Source organism: Bos indicus, chromosome 17, assembly GCF_029378745.1.
Source record: "Bos indicus isolate NIAB-ARS_2022 breed Sahiwal x Tharparkar chromosome 17, NIAB-ARS_B.indTharparkar_mat_pri_1.0, whole genome shotgun sequence".
NCBI classification, from domain to species: domain Eukaryota; kingdom Metazoa; phylum Chordata; class Mammalia; order Artiodactyla; family Bovidae; genus Bos; species Bos indicus.
In genome coordinates this window covers 72,275,974-72,291,717 of record NC_091776.1, presented here as the reverse complement: position 1 = coordinate 72,291,717, position 15,744 = coordinate 72,275,974, and the positions used below count along the sequence as shown (strand labels likewise).

The window sequence follows — 15,744 nt, the reverse complement described above, 5'->3', positions numbered from 1 at the left end:
ACCAGGGATTGAACCTGTGCCCCTGCAGTGGAAGCTCAGAGTCCTAACACCAGACCGCCGGGGAAGTCCCATCTACATTCCTAAGGGAGGTTGGGCTGCACTTTTCTTGTGATGTCTTTGCTGGATCTGGTATCAGGGTAGTCCTGGCCTTGCACAGTGAGCTGGGAAGTGCTCCCTCTTCTTCCTTGGGCACGGGGGTCCCTGCCATATCCTTGGCAGGCTGCAGTTTACTGTCAATCAAGCGTGGCCTTGACTACCGGCTGACTGACGGGAAGAGCACTCGGCACAGAAAAAGTCGGTGCCCTGAAGCACGTGTACCAACTCTCTCAGGGTCATCAGGAAAGCCTCTTGGGACCTCCTGTTATAAAACTGCCCAGCCCTCTGGGTTTGAAATGCATTTTTCTGCGTTTCTGTGGAGGCACTTCAGAACAAAGACTACCTGCTCAGTTCTGGCCACACGGGAGCAAGTTAAGGCAGACGTCTTTCCTGCAGGAAGTGGGAGCCCGTCTGAGAAGCTCCTTAAGACATTATCAGCCCGGGACTCCCCTGGTGGTGCAGTGGTTAAGACTGTGCTCCCAATGCAGGGGCCTGGAGATTTGGTCTGTGGTTTGGAACTAAGATCTCCATGCTGCAAGGCACAGCCGAAAGTAAATGAAAAGAACAACTGCTACCATTATCATTAAAAAAAAAAAAGCAAAAAGCAGCCAAACAACAGAAAGGAGCCACGGGGCTGGCTAAGGCAGTGTCCCAAGTGGTACCAGGTTGCGGGGAGGGGGGGGTGCCCCACCATCCCGTCAGGAGCCCACTGAGCCAGACAGACTGCAGGGGCCCCTGAAACCCTAATTCTACAAGCCACATAGGAGCCTGAAAACGAGTACGGGAGGAAGTGGCTACCTGTTGTGGCTTGGCTTTGTTCGGATGGATCATCACCATTCTTCCACGAAGGAGTGAACACTCACACCCGTGTTTTCACTTTCAAAGAAGTGAGACAAAGATGCCCCTCCGTCCCAGGAACAAACACACCTGTCACGTGACGGGACGTGGGACTGGCCGAGCCTCTCACTGACGTCACCGGGGGGGGGCTGCCCTGGGGCCCCCCAGGGTCCTCCGGGCCTGACACAGGTGCCCCTCAGCTAGAAGTGGCAGCCATTGGCATCTGAGGGGCCTGGGGGTGCCGGGTGCTGGCGGGCGGTAGGTGGTGCCCTGCAGACTGCTTGCTCCTTTGGGACACTCTGCAACCAGAGGCTCAGAACAGCCAGCAGGGCCTCTTGCCAACTCACAGGCCCTCCCAGCCGTGTATGCGGTGGCTTCCTGCTGCCCCACGCTGGCCACTCGGCCAGCCCTGCACCCTCGGCTCACCAGGGCCAGCCTGACTCTGGAGGGCCGAGAGCCCCAGAGTTGGGGGTGGCAGGATCAAGGAGGGAGTCTGCTCCAGCGGGATGCAGGTGGGCTCCAGACCCGTCCCCTGCCTCCAGAACTGCACCCGCTCAGGGTGACCCCGCTGGCCTTGGCCCGGGCTTCCTCCCAGACCCAGGGATGGGGCGCCCCTGGAGCCAGGGTGAGCAAGGTGCGGCCGCGCTGGCTCAGGCGCCTGGGGGTGGGGGCGGGCTCTGCGCGCGCAAGGACCGCACGGGCGGGCTGGGAGGGCGCAGTGCGCAGAGTGGCGGCGGCGGCTGTGGCGGCGGCAGGTGGGTGGCAGAGGGGACGGGCTCGGGCTGGGAGGAGGCGAAGGCTCGGGTACCTGAGGAGTGGGTGGTGAGGCTGGCTCCAGGGGCGGCGGCAGCGAGTCTGGGTCGAAGGCGCAGCCAGGAGCCTGGGATCCCCCGCTCGTTCGGGCCGCTGCGCGGCTTGCGCCTGCGGGGCGGAGGAGGGGGATCCGGCGTCTGAGGCCAGGTGGCAGCCCGGGAGACGCCCAGCGCCTGTTCCGGGTGCTGGAGGCCTGGCCCAGCTCCCGGGAAGCCTCGGGTTTCCACCTGGCTCTGGGTTCCCAGGTCCGGAGGCTGGGCCCCCAGTCTGGCTCCCTGGGGCTGCCACCCCCCGCCCCACCCCCACCACAACGCGCCCAGATTCAGCTCCACTTGGTTCCCTGCCCTGCCCTGGAGGCAGACGGCCCTCCCACCCAGCCCAGCCCAGCCCTCTGGCAGCCCACTGTTAAGGGCGCCTGGGACCCAGGGTGCAATCGCACTGCCGGCAGGGCAGCCCGTCACTCCGCTCTGGCCCTGGTAGGTGCCTGCAGCTGGCTCCGGGCTCCTCTCTGCGCCTCTCTGCCCACGATGGCTCCGGGACGGCCCTGCGCTGCCGGCCTGGCACGCTTCTGCCAGAAGCTGAAGCGGCGGAAGCTGCTGGCGGACAGCAGCATGGCGACGTCGCTGCAGCGCTGCCTGTCCGCGCTGGACTTGACCCTGCTGGGGGTGGGCTCCATGGTGGGCTCCGGCCTCTACGTGCTCACGGGCGTCGTGGCCAAGGAGGTCACGGGCCCTGCCGTGACCGTGTCCTTCGTCGTGGCCGCCGTGGCCTCCCTGATGGCGGCCCTGTGCTACGCGGAGTTCGGGGCCCGTGTGCCCCGCACGGGCTCTGCCTACCTGTTCACCTACGTGTCCATGGGAGAGCTGTGGGCCTTCCTCATCGGCTGGAACCTCGTGCTTGAGTACGTCATCGCCAGTGCCGCCGTGGCCCGCGCCTGGAGCGGCTACCTGGACGCCATGTTCGACCACCGTATCCAGAACTTCACCGAGGCCCACCTGGGTGTCTGGCAGGTGCCCTTCCTGGCCAGAAGTCCAGACTGGCTGGCTGCAGGCATCATCCTTCTGGCCTCTGCCTTCGTCTCCTGCGGGGCCCGCGTCTCTTCCTGGCTCAACCACACCCTGTCGGCCGTCAGCATGATTGTCATCCTCTTCATCGTTGTCCTGGGCTTTATCCTCGCCCGGCCCAGCAACTGGGGCGAGGCGGAGGGCGGCTTTGCACCCTTCGGCTTCTCCGGCGTCATGTCTGGCACGGCGACCTGTTTCTACGCCTTTGTGGGCTTCGACGTCATTGCCGCCTCCAGCGAGGAGGCCCGGGACCCGAAGCGCGCTGTGCCCCTGGCCATCGCCCTGTCGCTCGGGCTGGCGGCCACCGCCTACATCCTGGTCTCTGCCGTGCTCACCCTCATGATCCCCTGGCACAGTCTGAACCCTAACTCTGCGCTCGCCGACGCCTTCTACCAACGGGGCTACAGCTGGGCCGGCTACCTCGTGGCAACTGGCTCCATCTGCGGTGAGTGGGGTCCTGCCCTGGTCTCCCGGGGTGGGTTGGCGGGGGGGACCACACATCTACATCTGGGCTTCAGTTTTACCAGCTGTAGCCCAGGGAGGTGCTAATTATTAGACTCCACCCAGACTTGTGGGCAGGGACCTGCTGGCCCCCTTATATGTGGGATGTCGGCCTGGGCACATGCTTCCTGTTCACAGGGACTCAGCCATCACCAGATTGCCCCCTCCCCAGCCTGCAACCTAGACTGAGGTGTCCCATTCCTGGGCTGGAGGAGCGGTGACTGCCCTGCAGCTTGCAGGCACTTAGGCTCACTCCGAGAACCCCGATAAACTCAGGCGCCTCTGGGGTGCCCAACTGCTGGGTGCGCTGACCAGCCCTCGCCCTCTGCCGCAGCCATGACCACCGTCCAGCTCAGCGGCCTCTTTTGCCTGCCGCGTATCATCTACGCCATGGCCGCCGACGGGCTGTTCTTTGAGATGTTTGCCTACGTACACCCCCGGACGCAGGTGCCTCTGCTGGGCATCCTGGCGTTCGGGGCCCTCACGGCCGTGGTGACGCTGCTGCTGGACCTCGACGCCCTGGTGCAGTTCCTGTCCATCGGCACCCTGCTGGCCTACACCTTCGTGGCCATCAGCGTGCTTGTGCTGCGGTTCCAGACGGCCTCTCAGTCCCGCTCGCCCAGCCTGGCCGGCTCCGGCCCGAAGGCCAAGGAGTACAGCTCCTTCTCTGACCACTTGGAGCTGGTGGGCGCAGGGCACGGCCCCGAGCCGGGGCGGCTGCGGCCAGCCCTGAGGCCCTACCTGGGCTTCCTGGACAGGGGCAGCCCCGGCGCGGCCGTGCGCGGGGCCGTCTGCGGGCTGGTGGTCTCCGCCATCGCCCTGGGCTGCGTGCTGATGCTCGGGCACTCGGTCCTACGCCTCCCCCTCTGGGGCTTCCTCCTGCTGCTGCTGTGCAGCAGCGTCACGTTTCTGCTCAGTCTCCTCGTCCTGGGGGCCCACCAGCAGCAACGCCTGAAGGACACCTTCCAGGTAACCCCCTGCCGCCCCCCGTACCCGCCGTCAGCCCACCACCCCGCGTCCTCCGCCGGGCACGTCCCCGCGTCTGCGGGTGGGCCCCAGGCTCCAGCGCTCCAGAGGCAGAAACAGGCTTGGAGGCCTGCAGAAGCGGGCCCTGGGCCAGTGGGCCCCTGCAGCCGACCCAGTCCTGCCCTTGCCCCCCCAGATGCCCCTGGTGCCCCTGATTCCAGCTCTGAGCATCGTCCTCAACTTCTGCCTCATGCTGAAGCTGAGCTACCTGACCTGGGTGCGCTTCACCATCTGGCTGCTGATAGGTGAGTGGGGGCTGGGCTGGAGCCCGGGGCCTGCTTCTGGGGGCGGAGTCGGGTGGCGGTGGTGAGGAGGCCGAGCAGGGCTGGGGCCTGCTGCTCATGCTTGCACCACCCCGGCAGGACTCTTGGTGTATTTCGGCTACGGCATCTGGCACAGCAAGGAGAACTGGCGGGAGCCGCCGGGGCTGGTCACCGCCCGCTACGTAGCTTTCTCCGACGGCAGGGTGGAGGAGACGGTGCGGGACCCCGGCCAGGCGCCGGCCCAGGGGCCTGGCAGTCCGTGAGAGCTGCCTGCCCTCCGTTTAGGGCAGCTCGGTGGACTCGCAGGCCTGCCCACCTGAGGGGGCCCCTGGGACCCACGGACTCTAGTTTAGAGGCCGGTGCTGCCCGTCGCCCTTGGAGTGGGCGCGGCCGGTGCTGGGGCGGTGGACTCTGCAACCCCTTCCAGCTACTGGGGCCGGTGGGGAGGACGCCCTGTCTCGGGGACCCACAATAGGTATCGCTCAACCAGCCGTGTGGCCGTGTCATGTCCGTGGATCTGGAGGCATCGAGTCCTCACCAGCCCCTGGGAAGGGCTCGCTCGATTGTCAGTGTGGAACAGGGTCGTGAGGGTGGAATGCTGGGGTTCCGTGCAGGGGAGGTGCCAGCCTGGGACAGCCCTGGGCTGAGGACACTCAGGCCAGTGCCCTCTACCCTTCCGAGGGTGCCACAGCCCCCCATGCGCCAGCACAGAGGGGCAGAGTCAGGCTCACCTCCCGCAGGGGGTGCGCCTGACACAGGCGCCTGGGGCCCGGGGAGGCTGCCTAGAAGGGCAGCAGAGTTCCAGGGTACCCTTGTCTCCCTGGCTCCCGGAGAGCGTGGCGTGTGCCTGAGGCCCCCCTGGGGAGGCAGAGGCATGCCCGCATGAGCACACGCACCTCCAGACATGTACCCATGGGCACAGAACGTGCAGACTGAGTCCCTAGGCCACTAGGCTCAGACCCTGGTGCCTCCCCGGGCTGGGCGCCCGAGAGCCTGAATCCTCCCCAAGTGCCCTCTAGCTCTCCCCTGACCCCTGGTTCTTGGGAAGGGCCCAGGCCCAGCCCGCACGGCCCGTCGGTCTCCCAGGCGATGCTTTGCCCCCGCAGATACTACCAGCCTCATCCCTGCCTGTAAGGAGCATGCGAGAAACTGTGGCTTAGGCAGGCTTTACTCCCCGACCTTGCAGCCATCCGTCAGCGTTGTCTGGACCCACACACAGGCCCACACCCCTCGCCCTGGCCCTGAGGGCCCCCCTGCCCCCTCGGACACTGCTCTAAGGATCAAGAGGCAGCTTGAGCCCAGCCTGAGCCCGGCGCTGGCCCGCTACAGCCGGCCTGCGTCACTGCCTTGGCCACGGCCAGCAGGCCTGGTCGCTGGGCCCCATGAGAAAGAGCCCCAGGCCTCCCACACGAGCACTCCCAAAACTCTGCCATGAGGAGCCCAGCAGGCGGGACCCAGACCCAGACCCCGTGAAAACTGCACACCACAGCCTGGCCAGCCTGCTGCGGCCTCGGGGACTTGTCTGGGACATTCCACACCACAGCCTGGCCAGCCTGCCGCGGCCTCGGGGACTCGTCTGGGACATTCTTTCCAGCCTTGGGGCTCTGCTCCTGAAAGGCAGGGCCTCCAGAGAGCTTCTGCTACAGGCTGGCCCCGGGGGTGACCTTGGGCAGCGGAGAATTCCCCTCCCACCAGTCCCCCTGACCCGCACAGTTCCAGGGGGTGGGCTGGGTGTCTCCAGGGGGCTCAGCCCACCACCGTAGCAGCTCGTCCTTGGTCTTCTGTCAGTCCCAGCCCCCCCAGAGCCTGAGAGCTGCCAGGGGGAAGGGCTGGGCCGTCTGCCCGCCCCAGTCTGAATTCCAGGAGTGGATCCCAGCAGCAGAGACACTCTGCCTCAGACCCTGGGGCTCCAAGATGGGGGCTCGGGATGGGGGTGCTGACCGAGGAGAGGGCTGGGGTCTGTACAGCCAGAGGAGGGGCTGTGCAGACGACTGGTGCGGGGGCCGCGCTGGGCATCCTGGAGAAGAGCTGGGAGAGGGTTTTCCACACACAGATGCAGCTGGAGCCCCAGGACGGCACCCTGAGGCGTCCTGCCACAGGTCCCTGCACAGGCAGCTCCAGGGCACTCCCTGCCCCAGGAGGAATCATCCTTCCCCCCCATCTAGTCCTGGGGGCTCCATCCACGAGGGTCCCAAGGCGAGCTCCCTGCCTTCCCAGCCCCGACCCCCCACCAGCAGGGAGCAGGCCGTCTAGTGGGGCCACAGCCTCGGTGTCCAGCTCCCGGCGGTGGCCGTCAGGACAGGTGCTGGGCTCCCTCTAAGGCCCCTGGACAGCTGGGCGGGGGGGTGCGGGTGCCAGCTCTGTCTGCTCGGGGCGGGCGGTCCTTTTTGGAGCCTTTACCTGTGGATGATGGCAGCAGACGGGCTCGGGCCAAAGCCCCAGACAGGCAGCGCCCAGGCCCCACGCGCAGCGTACCTCCTCGTACTTGGTCCTCCAGTAGAAGTGCGCTTCTCCATCCACGTACAGCAGCAGCAGGTCACAGAGGAAGGTGATCTGGGGGCAGCAGGGCTGAGCTGTGCCCAGACCCACCCCCCAGGCCTTCCCCCGACCAGACCCGACAGCGGGGGCCCAGCCGTGCCGGAGCGGGCTGGGCGCATGCTTGCCCACGCTCTCCACACTCACCACGCCCAGCCAGGCTGCTCCCGTGCCCAGAGAGATAAGCGTGGGGATGAGCCCAAATTTCCCTGCCTGAGAGATGGGGTGGAGCCCTGAGCCATGACGGTCCCTGCCGCCCAGCTCCCCACCAACCCTGCCTACCTACCCGCCCAGTGATGTGACCATCACCCCCCGCCCCCTCCAACCCTGCCCACCTACCCGCCCTGTGACCAGGATGTCGAAACGGATCCCATAGAGCTTGAGCAGGCTGCGGGCCTCCACACCCGAGCTCTCCCACCAATGTGTGGCTGTCCTGGGGGCAGGAGAGAGGCTGGTAGCCTGTTCCGCCCCCTCGCAGCCTCCATCCCCCTCACCCGCTGACCCCACAAACCCCCAGCCCCGCCCAGCGTTCCAGAAGGCTGCAGAGGACACGGGGGTAAAGCAAGCTGGGTCCCACCCCTCAGGAGCTCCCTGCCTTCCCAGGGGATGGGGCAGAAGGGTCCCTAAACAGACACCAGCAGTGGGAGTTGGGGAGCTGGACGCAGGCCCAGAGTTGTGGGCTCCAGAGAGGGGACCTCACTCTCCCCTGGGAAGCAGGGAAGGCTTTCTGCAGGGCCCCTCAGGTTGGCTTTCCAGAGGCTGGGAAGCAGTTTTACACAAAGCACGGGGAGGGGGCGGGGGGCGGTCAGTGCAGCCGGGCCAGGTGAGGCCCAGGTAGCAGTCAAGGCCGTCGCCTCCAGGCCTGGGGGCTGTGTGAGCATGTATGTGCGTGTGCATGTGTGTGTGTGTGCATGTGTGTGCGTGTGCATGTGTGTGCGTGTGCACGTACTTGTGTGTGAGCGTGTGTGTGCATGTGTGTAGGTACTCATGTGTGAGCATGTGTTCGTGTGTGCTCATACGTGTGGGCATGTACACGCATGTGCCCTATGCGCGAGCATGTACATGTGTGCGTGCCTTTGTGTACTCGTGTGTGAGCATGTGCTCGTGTGTGCATGTGTGTGTACACATGGTGAGGTGGCAGGACAGGATCCCAGGGGGTTCTGCTTGGGAGACTCAGACGTGACGGTAACTGCGGTGCGAGCCCATTGACCACACCTTGAATTAGAAAATAAACAGGTTCTGGACTGTTACTGACACAGTCCAGGAAACTCAAGTCATTAGATTCTTTTTCTCAAAGGTGACGTGGGTGTTCAAGGCACTAATCTTTGAACTCTTCTATAGACTTTGGAACTTTTTAAAATAAAACCTAAAGGAAAAAGTAAAATAAAGCCCCTGCGTGGTGGAGGGAATGCTGGAGGCAGGACTAGGGAGGGAGCCGGGGGTCCTGGCGGCAGAGGGGGTGCAGAGTGGAGGCTGGACGGAGCCTGTGCTGGGGGCCCTGGCGACCACCCCCCCACCGCGGGCATCCGGGGCTCTGGGGGCCGGCCGGGGCAGGGGCGGTGGGGCCGCACCTGAAGTTGTAGCTCCGCTCCTGCAGCTGGAAGGAGTACTGGGGCCGGCAGTCAGCGCCCCTGCTGTCCAGGTCGCAGTCCCAGCGGACGTGGACACCCACAGCCCCGCCCTGCACACAGCGCGCACTGCCCCAGCGGCTCTTGGGGCCTCCCTGGCCGCCAGGAGCCGCGCCCACCCCACCGGGGACCCACCAGCAGCGCCAGATCCTCAAAGACCCCTCCGGCTGCGGCCACGAGGTCCCCGATGCGGAACACGGGGCAGGCAGGGCTGGAGTGGGGGTCGTAGTGGCAGAGCTTGAAGTAGGTGGGGTCCTGGGTGTCCAGGGCATTGGACCTGAGGGGGCAGGCGGGGATCGGGCCAGGCAGGCCAGGAGGGTTTTCGGTCTGCCACCCCCCCACCTCCAACCCCCGCTTACCTGGAGAAGTTGAACTTGCTGAAGGTGACGGTGTTTTTGATGAACAGAGTGAAGTTCTCAGCCTGGAGAAGCAGGGGCTTCCTGCAGGGTGGAGGGGGGATGTGAGAGGCAGGCTCCGCGGTTGGGGGTGGTCGGGGGGTGGGCACAGGGCCTGGGGGGCTTACACGGGCACAGCACCGCTCTCCACTGGACACCAGCCCCGGATCTCGCAGGTCCTGTGGGTCCCATTGAACACTACGCACTGGCCCGTCTTTATGCCTTGAAAACACGGGACAAACCCCAGGCCCTCGAATCTTCATGGGGCCTGGGCAGGGGTGGGGGGAGGGAGGCTGACATGCAGGACAGACGCACACCACCCAGGGTCCCCTGGGCCGGAGCCCCCCAGCGTGGGGAGGCCCTGCAAGGCAGGCCTGCTTACCGTGGCTGTGCGTCCCCGTCTCCCCCTCGGGACAGTCCTGGTCAGCCCAGCAGTTAGCCAGAGGGATGGACGGGTGCTGAGGGCAGAGAGCAGACCGCCAAGGGCCTGGAGGGGCCTCCCTCGGGGACCCTGCCCTGCAGGGCAGGGGGACACACCCCTTCCTGCCTTAGCCCCTTGGGAATCTCTGAGTTTGGGGGTACCCGAGAGCCAGAGGCTGCAGATAATCACGCAGGCAGCAGCCCCAGCGGGAGACGGGTGCAGGCAGAATTCCAAGGCTGAGCAAGACTCCTGACCCGCTCCTCCTGGGGGGACGGGAGTGAGGTGGCCAGGCCCAGGACCTCTGGTCCAGTTCAGAGGACGGAACAGGGGAGGTGACACGCGGCGAGGAGGGTGAGGGCGTGCCGGGTGGGGCGCTGGGCAGTGACGGAGGGCGAGCCCCGTGGGAGGGCCTGGGAGCACACAGGCTAGCCGCATCCCTGCTTCTTCTCCTGTGAGACGGGGCGCGGCTGCCTGCACACGGGGACCGGGTTTCAGGGGTCAGCCAGCAGGGGAAGGGGGTGAGCTTTCCGGGGCTCCAGGCCCCAGAGGGAGGCACAGTCTCACAGATGCAGGCTTGCAGTTCTGTCCTGGCTGATGCTGGACACCGTTGCCCAGGGCACCCAGCTCAGGACAGTGTAGGGACACTGGTGGTCGGAGGACAGTGTGGGGCCACCTGCCTGGCCTCGAGGTCCCCACCGTGTCCCACGTCCGTTCCTCCTCGCCTCCTGGCTGGGTCACCGTGGGCACCCCCCAGGCCCTGTCCTCCTCCATCCGGCTTCCCGAAAAGCCCCTCCCGAGGCAGTGGAGACGGAGCTCCCCTCCCCTGAGCCCCCTGCACCGCCGTGCCCCTGTGATCAAGACCAGCTCCTCCACAGAGCTCTTGGGATACCCCCCAACTCCAGTCCACTCAGTGGCTCCACCCCCACTGAGCAGCAGGTGACTCCCGAGATGCCTCGCCCCACACGGGGGGCCTTGACCCACGCATCCCCGTCTGCCTGCACAGCGTGAAGACCCCTGTTGAGCCTGGGTCCCAGAGGGAAGCCCTGGCCGAGCCCCCAGGGACTCCCAGCTGCAGCTTCTGCGCCACCCCAGGACCTGTCTTGGTGGCTGGGCCGTCTGCCCCAGAGCTGCTTGGTGTGTGCGGGTGGGGTTTTGCAGCCCCCAGGGGAGGCTGGGTGGGTTTCTGAAGGCTGTGGCACTGCTCTTAGGACCAACCCACCAGGACCCCCGGAGGAGCGGCTCTGAGGAAGGCGGGCGGTCAGATCTGATGCGTTACGGCCCGGCCCCGGCCGTTTCACGGGAAGAGCCAGAAGCCGGGACATGGAGCAAAGAGGAGTCCCGTGGATTCCAGAAAAGACAGAACCACGGCCCCAGCAAAACTTCGGGACAGTCCACACACTCAACCAAGACTAGACGTCCGTGAGAGTTTGCAAAGGGAAGGACATCGGGTGTTTGCCAAGGGAAGATGGGCCCACCGGGCACACGGGATGCCCCAGCAACAGCGGTGGGACCACCGAGCAGGACTCGGGGGCAGCTGACTGCACCCTTTCTCTCCAGCCAGCAAGTGACTACATTTTAGCCTTGATGAAAGAAAAATATCATCACAGAGGTAGGCTTCCACGGCCGTGTCCTGGGTCAGGACTCTTTAAGCAAAACCCACAGCCGGGAAACTGAACCCTTAAAAATGGTTAAGATGGTAATTTTTTTTTGAGCTGTTTTATTTTTTTAATATAAATTAATTTGTTTTAATTGGAGGCTAATTACTTTACAATATTGCATTGGTTTTGCCATACATCAACATGAATCTGCCACGGGTGTACAGGTGTTCCCCATCCTGAACCGCCCTCCCAAGATGGTAATTTTGATGTTATGTGTATGTTATCACAACTTGAAAAAAATCAGATAAAAAATCCACAGCTGGAGAGAAGGGCTGGGCTCTGTGACACAGGTCCACCCTGGGATGCCCTCGATGAGGAGGAAAGGTGCAGTTTCTAGGGATGGTGAGATTTTTGTGGATGGCGGGGACCACAGCTGCAGGCACAGTATGCACAGACCGCGAGCGGCCCTGCGGTCGGCCTGGGCAGCAGTGCGCTGTTGGCTGACGGAAACGGAAGCTGCTCCTGGGACACATTAATAGAAGCTACGTCTAGAAAAGGGAGGTGATCTTCCAGCTTGCCTCTGGCTATCGGACTCCACCTGAGGACTGTGCCTTGTTCTGGGTGTTACCTGGACAACCTCCAGAGTGCCCGGAGGCAGGACCAGAATGCGGAAGGGCCCGGACACTTCATCGGGGACAGAGTCTGGAACTGGGGACCCATGGGAAGCCCTCGGGCAGTCTTACCTCTGGGCACCTGCCCTGGACTTGTCCTGGTGTCGCAAGGAAGTTGGTCACCAAGAAGAACACGTTCTCGCCCTGGAAGAGAAGTGTCAGGGTGGGTCTCTGCTCCCCGCCCCCCACCAGGAGAGGCCAGCAGCTGGCAGCTTGGCTCGTGCGGGGAGGGGCCCTGGCGCCATCAAGCCACCAGCCCTGAGCCCCAGGAAAACACCTCCAGTGTGGCAAGGGTCAGAGACAGGAGCTCAGCAGGGCTTGCGACCTTTCCTGATCCCATGTCTGTCTCCCACATTCACTTAGTTGCTCAACCAGGATTTTCCAAGAGCCCTCTGATTCCAGACACCGCAGATCCAAGTTAGAGGCAAGGTGGATCCCTCACTGCAGACAGGGCCAGGGGCCAGGGGGCCAGAGGGGTGCTCTGTCCGGGTCGACGATGGCTGGTGCCCGCATGTTGCACACGCAAACTCAGCAGGCTTCCTGGGGTACACACACCCAGGAAGAGGCATCAGGGGTGGCGGTGGTCAGGATCTTGAGGGGCTCAGTGGGGACGTCCCTGCCGGTCCAGTGGAGAAGAATCTGCCTTGCAATGCAGGGGACTCAGGTTCGATCCCTGGTCCAGGAACTAAGAAAGATTCCCACACGCTACAGAGCGACTGAGCTCACATGCTGCCCACTGGAGAGTCCATGCACCGCAGCGCAAGATCCCGGACGCAACTGAGACCCGACGTGGTGAGACTAATTAAAAAAGGGAACTTAGGGGCTTGGTGGACCCCCACGAGAAGGAGGCTTCTGAGGCGGCAGGCAGGGGCTGGGAGGGCCAGCCCAGCTGCTGCATGGGGGCCCAGCGGAAGGCCTCTGTCAGCCCGACCCAGGGATGGCGCAAGCGGCCATGAGAGCTGTTAGGAAGCGGAATGAACCAGAGGGAGGGGCAGGGAGGTGGCCAGTGGGCCCAACGTGGACACTGGGGGACGTCACTGGAGGACGAGAGGCCACACTGGGGGCGGGAGGTGATTTCCCGTCGGATGAGGTGGGCCTGCCCCGGGAGGCAGCTGTGCTCAGGGCGGGGGTCACCAGGGTTAGAACCTGGGCGCCAGCGGGACAGGGGAGGAGACCGAGACAGCGGACAATCTGGGTGACGGGAGGAGGGTCAGGAGGCACAGCGTGGGGGGGGCAGTGAGGAGTGCCCCCATGGCCCTCCCAGCCCACCCTCCAGCTCACGCATTGCCCTCCGAGACACTCCTCCCCTTTCCAGATGCAGACTTTTTGTTTTTTCCTTTTCCATTTTGTTCTTTTAATTATTTTTAAACTTGCAGCCCATGGGATCTTCACTGCGGTGTGGGAATCTACAGTCGTGGCAGGCAGGACCTAGTTCTCCAACCAGGGATGATACCTGGGCCCCTGCTTGGGGAAGACGGAGTCTTAATCCCTAGACCACCAGGGAGGCCCCTCCATTGTGGTTTAGTACAGGGTACTGAATGTAGCTTTCTGTGCTGTGGGGCAGAACCTTACTGTTTATCCATTCTGTAATGGTTCACATCTACTGATCCCAAACTCCCCGTCCTCCCTGCCTCGCCACCGCCCCCCAACGCGGCAGCCACAGTCTGTGGTCTACAGCTGTGAGTCCGTGCCGTAGGTATGTTCATCTGTGTCATACTCTAGATTCCATGTGTAAGTGATATCGTTTGTCTGTGTCTGATAATCTCCGCGTCATCCATGTAGCTGCAGATAGCATTATTTCATTCTTTTTCTGGCTGAGTAGCATTCCCCTGTGGGCTTCCCGGGGGGCACTAGCCGTTAAGAACCCGTCTGCCAATGTAGGAGATATAAGAGACAAGGGTTCGATCCCTGGGTCGGGACGATCCCCTGGAAGAGGAAATGGCAACCCACTGCAGTGTTCTTGCCTAGAGAATCCCATGGACAGAGGAGCCCAGTGGGCTACAGTCTGTGGGGTCGCACAGAGCGGGACATGACTGAGCCAACCGAGCATGCACAGGTGGCATTCCGCCGTGCCCACCGCGTCTTCTCTACCCGCTCCGGATGCAGGCTTGCTGAACGCGTCCCTCCGGCCTGGCTTCCTGACCATCTCCTCCTCCACTGGAAGGCCACTGCTCTGCGAGGCCCCGCCCCAAGCATGGCCTTGGGCCAGAGCTGGCACCCCGTCGCCCCTGCACACACTCACAGTAGGGGGTGTGTCAGAGGGGCCAGCGCCCGGCAGCAGTGCCAAGTCACCCACCTGTGGCGGCTTCACGAAGTCGGCCACGTCCCACAGCCGGTTCCCCAGCTCCTCGATCTGGGTCACGGAGACCCCCTTGAGCTTGGTGATGACAGAGACCTGGGGGTCCAGGTCCTGCTCCTGGTAGCCTTTTTTGGTGAGGAGGGCCCACCTAGGGGGGACGGACAGGCAGCGCGGTGTGCCCCCGGGGCCGCCTCTCCCCCGCACCCTCCTGGCTCCCAGCCCGGGGCTCAGGGGCCCCGCCTTCTCTCCACCTGGTCTCCCACACCAAACCCCTTGCCCAGGCCGGAGCTCCGGCCATGGGTCAGAGGGCCAGGGCCCTTGCCAGGCACCTGTGAGCTTGGGGACGCCCGCCATCACCTCCTTCACCAGCCAACAGCCTCCCCTGCCCTGTCTAGATCCGCTTCCTCCTCAAAGACGCCCCCGACCCAGCTTGAAAGGGTGGTCTCTACCGGGGTCCTTAGTGCTCCAGCTCTCAGCTCTCAGGTGGTCAGGGACCACCTCCTGCCTGGCCAAGGGCCCCCGGTGTGGGGCGGGGGCCCATCCTGCTGGGTGCCGGAGTCCAGCACGGGGCTGGGAAGAAGGCCCAGGGAAGGATGCAGAGAGGCACCTGAGCACAGGACCTGTTCTGACACTCCCCCAGCCTCTAGACGGACGGAGAGCCTTCCTTCTCCCCACCTCCTGCCCTGTACGCCGACCACCAGCCCAGACCCTGAAGACTCAGCCTCTCGCCCCTCAGCCCAGCCATGACCCCTCCGGCCAGCACACCCGGGAGCTCTTCTCTTACCCCACCACGTAGACCACGACCCCCAGCTGCAGCAGCCTCTGCAGGGCGCCCACCCGCCAGTTCCGGGTCATCACATACTTCTCCGTTTTGTAATCCAGAAGCCCCCAGCCCACCCCGGTGCCTGGGGAGCCCATGTTCCCAGCTCCTGCTGGCGGCCAGGCTGCGTGAGTCAGCACAGCAGCTGCAGCCACAGCTGAACAGGGAGCTGAAGCAGGCGCCAAGCAGGGCCAAGCCAGCAGCTATTAAAGGGACACTCAGGCAGGACTCAGCCTCCACCTCCCAGCCCCTGGGCTCAGGCCCAGCCTCCCCGCTGCTCAGGGCCTCCCATCCACTGCAGACTCTGCCAGCTGGGCCGTGGGCACAGGGAGGAGCAGTCTCCGGCCCATGCCCTCTAACCCGTCACCTCCGAGAGATGACAGGTGGGACAGGCACTGTGAGAGGGCGGCCTGGGCCAGCTGGAGCCCAGAGGGCAAGGAAAGCCTCAGGAAGGGAGCTGCCCTGTGCAGACCTGAAGCTCAACAAGCAGCGCTGCGGAGGGCGTCCTGGGTGGAGAGAGAAACACAGGCAACTGCTAGGGAGTGAGTGAGCGCTGGACCCACAGGGTGGGAGTGGGGTCCTGGCTGCAGAAAGCAGTCAGCCGAGCCCTGCCGGGCCCCCTAGCCCTCTGTGCGACGCCCCCGAGAAGCTGCCCCAGGCTCCCGAGTGGAAAGACGACTACGAGGAGGCAAGCCTGCCGCGCGCCGATCAGTCCTGGTTGCGAGCGAGCCAAGGTCAGCGCGCGCTCTTGGCGGCGGCGTCCGCAGCAACCAACAA

At 64.3% G+C, this 15,744-nt stretch overlaps 2 protein-coding genes across 13 annotated transcripts; one reads left to right on the top strand and one right to left on the bottom strand.

Moving 5' to 3' along the window:
• The first annotated feature begins 1,333 nt into the window (after positions 1-1,333).
• On the top strand, positions 1,334-5,086 carry SLC7A4 (solute carrier family 7 member 4). Of its 4 annotated transcripts, none has more exons than XM_019977616.2 (5): positions 1,334-1,445; positions 2,227-3,255; positions 3,646-4,280; positions 4,474-4,582; positions 4,700-5,086. In XM_019977616.2, the coding sequence occupies exons 2-5, from the start codon at positions 2,274-2,276 to the stop codon at positions 4,861-4,863; spliced, it is 1,890 nt and encodes a 629-aa protein (XP_019833175.2). In that variant the 5' UTR covers positions 1,334-1,445; positions 2,227-2,273; the 3' UTR covers positions 4,864-5,086. The 4 variants fall into 4 exon arrangements, with proteins under 4 accessions (XP_019833175.2, XP_019833172.2, XP_070626101.1 ...); XM_019977613.2 differs by lacking the exon at positions 1,334-1,445 and adding an exon at positions 1,479-1,558; XM_070770000.1 differs by lacking the exon at positions 1,334-1,445 and adding an exon at positions 1,488-1,567.
• Positions 5,087-5,750: 664 nt separating this feature from the next.
• Positions 5,751-15,725, bottom strand: P2RX6 (purinergic receptor P2X 6). 9 transcript variants are annotated; one of them, XR_011561267.1, is made up of 12 exons: positions 14,932-15,723; positions 14,145-14,295; positions 11,921-11,992; positions 9,541-9,616; positions 9,287-9,380; positions 9,123-9,203; positions 8,899-9,040; positions 8,707-8,816; positions 7,471-7,568; positions 7,283-7,417; positions 7,076-7,153; positions 5,751-7,000 (listed from the first exon to the last, which is right to left on the bottom strand). XR_011561267.1 is itself a non-coding variant. In XM_070770003.1 (12 exons), the coding sequence occupies exons 1-12, from the start codon at positions 15,063-15,065 to the stop codon at positions 6,917-6,919; spliced, it is 1,182 nt and encodes a 393-aa protein (XP_070626104.1). In that variant the 5' UTR covers positions 15,066-15,722; the 3' UTR covers positions 5,751-6,916. The 9 variants fall into 9 exon arrangements, 6 of the variants coding, with proteins under 6 accessions (XP_070626104.1, XP_070626103.1, XP_019833178.2 ...); XM_070770003.1 differs by having other exon boundaries at positions 7,283-7,348; positions 7,475-7,568; positions 14,932-15,722; XR_011561266.1 differs by having other exon boundaries at positions 7,076-7,417; positions 14,932-15,725.
• Between the last annotated feature and the right edge of the window lie 19 nt (positions 15,726-15,744).